Source organism: Chelon labrosus, assembly GCF_963514085.1.
Source record: "Chelon labrosus genome assembly, chromosome: 3".
Taxonomy (NCBI): domain Eukaryota; kingdom Metazoa; phylum Chordata; class Actinopteri; order Mugiliformes; family Mugilidae; genus Chelon; species Chelon labrosus.
The window spans coordinates 5402392-5411984 of record NC_140339.1 but is presented as its reverse complement, the minus strand read 5'-3'; the positions used below and the strand labels follow the sequence as shown (position 1 = coordinate 5411984).

Here is a 9593-nt window from a genome sequence, read left to right as displayed (position 1 = left end):
GAAGCCTTCGTTGCCCCACTCAGGAGAGGTGTACAGGTTAAAGGGCGAAACACCTGTGATCCTGAGATACTTGCTAAGGATGCAGAAGGCGTTCCTGCATGCATGCTGACCGCTCTTCCAGAGTTCCATCATGGGAGAGATCTTCAATTGCCACGTCCTAAGTTGCTCCTGCAGTCTCTGCTTGTAGCAAAGCATCTTTGATGTTTATTTTATCTTGACTGTCGTGACCATGGAGAAAGGCCCACTGGCAGTGGGAGAAGACCCACAGATATCCGCTAAAGAATCCTTTAGAAGCCTTCGTTGCCCCACTCAGGAGAGGTGTACAGGTTAAAGGGCGAAACACCTGTGATCCTGAGATACTTGCTAAGGATGCAGAAGGCGTTCCTGCATGCATGCTGACCGCTCTTCCAGAGTTCCATCATGGGAGAGATCTTCAGTTGCCACGTCCTAATTTGCTCCTGCATACTCTGCTTGTTGCAAAGCACCTTGCACCTGGCCTCCAAATTCACTAGACCCCAAACTGATCGAGTATCCGTGGAATGATCCACAGAGGCCCCTCGCTTCAACCCACAGGACCCAAAAGGCCCCCACCCCCACACCACAGCACACCCTCAGAAGGCCCATGTCCATTCTCTGAGGAGTCACAACTGCTTTGGAGGCACAAGGGAGACTCAATACTAGGAAGGCGGTCTTAATGTTATGTCTGATTGCTGCACACACTTAATATGCAACACAGGTATCAAATGGTGTCAAACCTATACTTGGCTGCACTCATTATGTTTAAGTTTTGCCAGCACAATTCAACAACAGAGTTTAGAAACCCTAACAGAATAGAAACATTAGAAACATCAGCTCTGTATGCTGAATTAGAATTTGAAGTTTAACTTTTTTTGTTTGGTCTGCTGATCTGCACAGGGTATTAAAGACTAAAAACTGTAGAGCCCAGATCTGCATTACATGCCCAAATTTCATTAGAGCTGTAACCGGAGCCATTTTATGGCATGACTCATGGATTTAACCAATTTGGCTGTGTTACCGTTGGTCATAATTGGCAGTTGTGTCTGCAATTGCACTGGGTGGTGTGATTGCTCCACGACTGATCACACTGGCAGGGAGGAACTTTCATGTGGGAATAGGGATGTCGACTTCCATTCAGAAGCTGAGGGATATTCAGCTCTGTTTTTTTTCTTTTTTTTTCTTCACGCATTCAAATTCACAATGTGTTTCCCTAAATCTCCATAAAACCCTTTAGTCCTCTCAGTATAGTGTAGCTACAATAACAAATGCACACTCAAGCAGACATAGGTGGTGCCTATCAACACTGGATTACCGTGATTGATTGAAGAAATAAAACTCTGATCATTTATTTAACACTTTTCCTTCCTGAGAAAAATGGTCTTTGCCAGATCGTTTCCTGGCCCCGGCATTCTGCTAAAATATGTGAAATGGAGCGTGGAGAAAGGCCTGGCCACTGCTAATGACTGATTTACTTTCTTTCCAACTGCAGAGCCCTTTTCAGCAGTGCTCAACAACAAACAGCCCATTAAAGGGGCTCAAAATATTTAGAAACTAGTCAAATAAATCAATACTGGAACCCCCCCGGGGCATCCATCACATTTATTTATTTTTTTCAGTGAGCATTTGTGTAATGGAGAAACTGACGGTAATGTCCCGTCAGCAACATTAGTTTGAGAAGATAAAGAGCAAAGTCGTTTCTGTCACGATTGTTGCATCAGGCATCTGCTTAGCATTGGCTAAATAAATAAATCATATGAATGTGTGTACCAAGGGTTTCTTCTCAACCTCCTCGAGCTATAAACTGCACATAGAACACATGGTGGAGGACATGTTCCAATGCTAAAGTGTACACCGATCAGGCATAACATTATGACCACATTAGTTAGGGCAGGGGCCTCTGTGGATCATCGTACAGATACTTGATCAGTTTGGGATCTAGTGAATTTGGAGGCCAGGTCAACACCTTGTGCTGTTCTTCATGTTTGTTTTTTTTTGTTTTTTTTTTTGAGTTGCACCTAAACCGTTTTTGTGTGCCTGTGTCAGGCTGCAGGCTGCGTCATTGCTATGGGGTGGGGGTGCCTGGTCTGGTCTAGGTGGGTGCTACATGTCTGAGTGACATCCACACCAAAGAAATGGTCCAAAAGTTTCCCATGAATGAATGAATGAAATTGAATTTTCTCCTGAGAGTAAATAAGAAACTCATGCCTTCTCCTGAGAGTAAATAAGAAACGCTTAGATTCCACTCATCAGCAGTGTTGCCAGACACAGCCGACTGTTTCCAGCCTAAAAGTTGTCCCAAAACCTACATAAACCCGCCTGAAACTACTAAACCGATATTGCTTACACTACTGTAGACTGTCATAAAAAGCAATGCAAGTGAAGCACAGAAACCTTACAGTACAAAACCACAGCAGCCGACCAACACGACCACTCACATCTAGCTCCTACAAAGCCATTTGATGAAACCATGTAGTGCACTCGTAGGCCTATTGAGCGCTTCTCCTCTCTTTACAAAGCGGCAGCTCGAACAACTGCACCAAACATTGCTTGACATTTGAAGACAGAGTCATGACAATACAATAAGTATATCTTCATCTCTCCACAAGCAGATGTACATGCACACGCAGACACATGCACTTGGAAAGGGTAAACTCACTGCGGGCTTCTTTCAAATCAGACTATTTTAAATCCTACCAGCGGCTAAATGCCAGTGTCAGTTGTTTTGATCCTAATGGGTGTCAAATTAATATTTAACATAACCCTACAGGATGCTGCTGCTTGATTTATAATGGTATTTACAATGAACATGCTTTGTGAATGTGGATGGTTGTCTGTCTCTCTGTGTTAGCCCTGCGATAGACTGGAGACCTGTCCAGGGTGTACCCCTACCTCTCGCCCCATGACAGCTGGGATAGGCTCCAGCCCCCCCGTGACCCTTCACAGGACAAGCGGTTACAGAAGGTGAATGAATGGATGAATGAATGAACATGCTTGAACACTGAAACACTGCCAGGCCAAACAAGACACAGAACAGCCCTCTGAGGCACAGTCGACACTTACACACTTTGAAATGTAAGCAAACCTACAGATGAATATTCTCGCGGAGACGCTAAAGAAAAAGCAGAGGATCCCTAAAGTCACTGGCCTTCATCCCGTGGCGGAAGAGAATGTGTATTTCATATTTCATACACCAAATGGTTGCTTCAGTTTGGGCAGAAACGGTGGACCAACCAGCAAACCAGCCGGTCACGCCACTAGCTTGGATTACAATATAATAACACCTGAGTGGAGCCTTATTAATGTATGAACCCACAGTCAGTACTTATGGCAATTTTATAGTATATATATATATTTTTAAATCCAGTCAGTAAATCAGAAACCAATACACTACACCAATCAGCCACAACATTATGACCACTGACAGGAGAAGTAAATATCATTGACCATTTTGTGACAATCCAATCTTCTGCTGGGAAACTTTTGGACCTGGCATTCATTCATGTGGATGTTACTTAGACATGTAGCACCCACCTAGACCAGACCATGCACCCCCACCCCATAGCAATGACACTCCTTGACGGCAGCAGCTGCCATCCCCAGCAAACGGTTTAGGAACAACTCAAAAAACATGAAGAACAGCACAAAGTGTTGACCTGGCCTCCAAATTTCCTAGATCCTAAACTGAACAAATATCTGTGGGATGATCCACAGAGCTCCATAGGCAACCCATACCCATAGGACCCAAAGGCCCCCCACTAACAACATTCTGTTGCCAGACACCACAGGACACCCTCAGAATGAGTCAACAGTTGACTCATTCTCTGATGAGTCACAACTGTTTTGAAGAGCACAAGGGAGACCTACACAATATTAGGAAGGTGGTCATAATGTTATGCCTGATCGGTGTACATGTTTCCTGTGGTGAGTTCCATAAAGAGGAACAGTGGAACCACCCACGGTGACTCTTTGAATTAAAAAGGACCTGGGAACAAAGGAGGGCCATTACGTTCTACACATGACACATTATAATAGGATTAAAGTTAACATAAGGTTTAGCGATATCACTCCAACAAAAATTCACCACTAAACTTAATACACAAAGACGTGTGCTCAAAAGGCAGTGTTCACTAAAGGACTGTATAATAAAACCATTAAGCCAGGCCTCTCTCAGCTTTAAATTTTCATCAGAGGCATGCACAACAAACCGGATTACACAATATGTAGTCTTTGTATCTAATTCAGAGATAATGATGACTGAGAGCTTCCCAGTCATTCATAAACTTCAATTGTTCAGTTACTAAACCTTTTGTTCTGTGCTTGTGTGCTTGAGGCCATTTCAAATCAAACGAGCTCAGACAAAAAATCCTGCCACCAAACTGCACCTTTCCCTTCATTCACATTAGTCAGTTCACTAATCATGTAATTAACTGCTGCCTTGGTAAAGATGCTAATCTAATTAAATACAGCGAGAAGTGAACAAACAACCTGTATATTTCACTCAAAGATCTGATGCATGTTGACACTGCCTCCTGTGTCTGACGTTTAAAGAGAATTAAATACATGTTGCAATTATCACCGTATGATCTACAGTACAGTCATAGCAGGGTCACGCTTCCAAGGACACTTACTCGTGCAATAATTATACTAATTTTAAAATGTTTCTGCCCACAGCACAGACTAAACTGACTCGAACATATGTTACAGTCGGTAACAAGGATCGTTTTATTTAATCTGACCAAACACGACTGGTATTTTGCATCTGTCGGTGCAGTTTAAACAGTCACCGTTGACCAAGTACAGCGAAAGCTGCAGATCCAGACACGTTCAAGATATCATTAAAAACTGTTTAAAACGTATGATGGCCAGAAATTCTAGTCAACAGAATTTTTCAAATGATCCAAAATGATCATGATTAGGTTGGAGAACTGGCCTTAGCCTTACAACACCCACACATGGAATCTAAAGCATTCATGCACAACACAAGAGGTTAACCCTGTGGTGAATCAGCAAAGAGGTTCACTACAGGGTTAACATGCCAACATACACTAATCAGGCATAACATTATGACCACCTCCCTAATACTGTGTAGGTCACCCTTGTGTCTCCAAAACAGTTGTGACTCGTCAGAGAATGGACATGGGCCTTCTGAGGGTGTCCTGTGGTGTCTGGCAACAGGATGTTGTTAGTGGGGGGGGGGGGCTTTGAGGGGAGGGGGCCTCTGTGGATCATCCCACAGATACTTGATCAGTTTGGGATCTAGTGAATTTGGAGGCCAGGTTTTTTTTAGTTGTTCCTAAAGTGTTTTTGTGTCTGTGTCAGGCTGCATCCTGCTGGGGATGGCTGCTGCCATCTAGGAGTGTCTTTGCTATGGGGTGGGGGTGCCTGGTCTGGTCTGGTCTAGGTGGGTGCTACATGTCTAAGTAACATCCACATGAATGAATGCCAGGTCCAAAAGTTTCCCAGCAGAACACTGAATTGTCACAAGATGGTGAATGTTATTTACGTCTCTTGTTCCCGGTCTTAATGTTATGCCTGATCGGTGTATGCTGCTAGGCACACCTACCTATAATTTCTCCAATCAACCTGAACAGCAAGTCTTTGAATGGTGGGGAAAAATGTGAAAATACACAAAATTCAAACAGGACAGAATCAAACTCACAACCTTCTTGCAGCAGGGCGAGTCCTAACCACTGAGCCATCATGCTGCCAGGCATATTTCAGTCAATATAAGACACAGAGTACCACAGCTCTAAATATCTGCTTCATTAACTCGGCGCAAGTTAGGGAGAAACCCAAATAATTAAAGCAAAGTGAATAAACAGCCATGTCACAAACAAGCAATCAATATCAACTTTGAATAATGTACAGAAGTGAAGGGCGAAAGGGAAGTTGATTAAAACACAAAAAGACAGATGACTTGGTGAAAGTAAGAGGAGGAATGGAAGGCTTACACTGTGTTGCATTGTCCTCCAGACAACCCTCTGGGAGCAGCCGAGAAACGAAGAAGAAAGAGATTTAATTGGACATCGGTGAAACAGAGAGACAGAGAGAATAGGAGCAAAAGAATGTCTATTAGTTACGGACGCAAAAAAAGTTAAATGATAAATGGCGCCGCTGAGATATTCTATTCAGCGGCCTATGAGATTCAGCACATCAAACTACTTTATTAACAACGAGTTTCCCACTGAGAAGACGGTTTGACATCTGCCGCCGTCCAGTCGGATCAATGCTCGGATCAAGACGTGCGCGCACACAGCAGGCTAATTCATCTGAAGGGGGTCTAATGGCAGAAGATGTTTCATTCAGCACAATCAAATTGGCTCGGAAAGGTCTGTGTCTATCACAAACGCAGAATACGTTTAGTATGGAGTCATGAACGTATACGTGACGCAGTTTCACTCTTCTTGGAATGATTCTTGAGGTCTTTTTCAAAGCAGCAGGCTGGAGTGCGTGTAAACATATATTATTAAAGACAGTGAAACCGGAGGGTTTTTCTCTTAATGTTTGCTTTTTAGTAATTTTTCTGTCCTTTCACACCCTTTTTTTTTTATGTGCATGCTAAGAACTTAAAAAAAAAGGACAATTTGAGTAGATCTTTCCAACAAGGCTTGCATGTAAAGATGAATTTTAAATAATCTGGCCAGGATTCAACCATTGTGCTCCTCTCGACATGTTTATTTCTCACAGTCACAGCCAGAATTTTAAAGAGTCTAGACTACTTATAAAGACAGCTCACAGATCACTCCGCAGCCTTTAATCGCTCCCCTGCTCCTCTCCACATATTTTCCCCATTAATCCCGTCAAACAACCTGTAGTCTGTAGAAGATTATCAACTGTACCTTTAATTCAAAAGGGACAATGGAGCATTTAACGAATGGATCCGCTAGTTTGACAGAGGATTACGGACTGGCCAGGGGATAACCTTATGACATGAAAAGATATGATTTAATAATGTCCTCACACATTTGTCTTCCAGGGGGAATTAAAGCACTAAGTTTCAGGGGAAAATGTTACAAAGCTTTGGCGAGAAACTCAGAAGTTTGGCTCATCGCATCAGTAATTAAACGTATGTCGTTATGCAGTCACGTGATATTCACTCGGCTCTGGTGAGCATATGGCAGCAGCCGATGCACCGTATGCTGTGGCAAAATGGGAAATAAAAGAAGAACAGTCGTGGGCCGTGAGGCCTGGTTGGAAATCGTGTCAACTTGAGGACATCTGTGTCGCTCGATACCAAAGATTAACACTGACAGGACTCCTACACGATGTTGCCTTCCTCGCATGGGGTGTTGCAAGCGACCTTCCGACGGCCTCAATTATTGTCTTAGGATTTTGCATCATCTTGAACTTCATCTTAAATTCCGGGACGGGGCCCGGGCTATTTTTGGGATCGTATTTTGAAATCCTTTCCAAAGGTTTCTGCTTACACACACTCACACATTAGGAATGCACATTAAGCAACACGCGGACACAAGTTACGTGGGAAGCACATGCGCCTTCGTGAGTTCTCTGCGACCACTGGCAGTGAGTTTAAGAAAGGGAAACGTTTTTAACTCCGAGTGTAGCCGCTGTGGAAGTCGCGCAGCACCTGAGGGCAGGGGGACTACATGAACGTGCCTTTATTCTTTCTGCCCTTTGGACTTGAGCTGCAGTAAGTCGACCTTAAGCTCAGCATGGCTCCGCCAAGACTGCCTCTGCCAATAATATTTCAAAAACGCACTCCTGCACAGCCCAGAAAATCAGTTGAGCTTTTACAGTGCAATATATGAGAGAGAGGGGAAAGGGTTCATTTGCTGCTATAATTCAGTCTTTAATAGGTTGGTTAAAGCCCAACAATTAAGAGATTTGAGATTTCTTTAAGTAATGTTTCATGTTTCATACACACGATTCTATCTTCCTGATATCTTCTAATCAAAGTTCTTATTTTGTATTTGTACGCACCAGTCTTTCCAGGCTCGTTCCAGCTGCCGTGGTCGGCCTCTCTTCTGGGGGGTAGGGCCTGAAGCGAGAACTGAACACATCTGAGATACCCCGTGCAGACCTGCCTATTCCTGCAGGCTTCGGTTGGCCACATCCTTGGAAAACCTAAAACAGAACAGATGGAGATGCAGTTAGCAAAGACACGGGGGGGGGGGGGGGGCGGGGGGGACGAGGACACGGGCTGGTCAGTATCTAAGCAGAAAAATATCTGGTTTTGCAAAAATTACACAGTATTTCCTCATAATAGTGCAAACGTTGTTCTCGCTGTCGTGCCCAATAGTTGAGATGTCAGCAGTCGAATGCTGCATGAACTCTACGCTGAGTTTATCTCCTTGTAGAATACACACACCGTCCATTTCAATACCACAAAAGTTGTAGTTTTCGCCCGCACCGCTGTCCTTTTTACCTTGAAAAGTCTCAGTCGATTTGCTCACAGCATCAACATTTACGGCCTGTGACTGCAGAAAACAACAGCGAGCCAGCCTGGAATCAATGCTGCCTATCGGTGCTTTAGTCTCCTTTTACGGGAAGTGTCATATTGGTGAGGGAAAAACCCTGTCTGAGTACTCCAGCTTCCTCCCACCGTCCAAAGACATGCTCGTTAGGTTCATTGGTGATTCTAAATTGGCCGTAGGTGTGAGTGTGAATGGTCGTCTGTCTCTCTGTGTTAGCCCTGTGATAGACTGGAGACCTGTCCAGGGTGTAACCCCGCCTCTCGCCCCATGACATAACTTGTGCAAATATCAATGTGCAAATGAGAGCGCAAACAATGAACTGAAATGTAAACAGAAACTAAAAAAAGTTGTGCATAACAGACGAAAGTCAATGCTATTATGAATTCGGAAAAAAAATATAGAAAATATAGAATTCCAGCACTTCATGAAATATTTAGTATTACACTGCTGAGCGATAACACAGAAAGTAACTGTGAGTCAGAGATCCCTCAGACAGAGAAGTACAAGTTAAAGTTTTGTTGTTTATAGCTAGAGAGGTGCACGTCTATTATTACCTGAACCTTTTATTAATCAATGTGTACGGGTTCATTGTGACAACAGATTGCTTTTCTTTCAGATGGATTGGTCTCTACGGGCTTTTAAGGCCCAAACGACACACCCTCCAAACAGCACAGCTCATCAGTATTCCTTTTTGGCGTGTCGGCCGGCCCGTCGCTCAGCGTGTGATGGAGCACTCTAACGTGCTCCATGACTCTCGTGACTGGAGCATGTCTTACCCCTAATATTCACCAATTCTTCACCGTGATTGCAGTTCCAGTATCTTGCAAAGTGATATTCGACGGGTCCCTACAACTGTAATGAGTGTACAATTCAATAGGGCCTGATATATTGCGCAAAAGCTTGGGGGGAAGGACGACATATGGTAAAAATTTGAATGCGGGGAACGATGGCAATCTCGGAACAATCCGCCTGCCACGCGCGACCCTGCAGAATTGAGGCACCGAGCTCGCAGACAATGCGTTAAGTGCGGCCCTCTTGTTACGGGAGGGGATGTGACATCTAATTCACGCCGAGCTTTGTAACTCTAGCGCCGAGATGGGCCTGAATACATCTAAAGATCAGAATAAAAAAACCTGCCTT

At 43.9% G+C, this 9593-nt stretch overlaps 1 protein-coding gene across 1 annotated transcript in view; it reads right to left on the bottom strand.

The window, feature by feature from the left end:
* LOC311485388 (glypican-6-like) overlaps positions 1-9593 on the bottom strand; it is a gene marked incomplete at its 5' end in the record, with an annotated part of 158186 nt that overhangs the window by 26176 nt on the left and 122417 nt on the right. Inside the window, 2 exons of the mRNA XM_084540755.1 lie at positions 5970-5999; positions 7960-8103. Of these exons, the coding sequence (XP_084396881.1) occupies positions 5970-5999; positions 7960-8103 (174 nt within the window). The remainder of the gene's footprint in view (positions 1-5969; positions 6000-7959; positions 8104-9593) is intronic.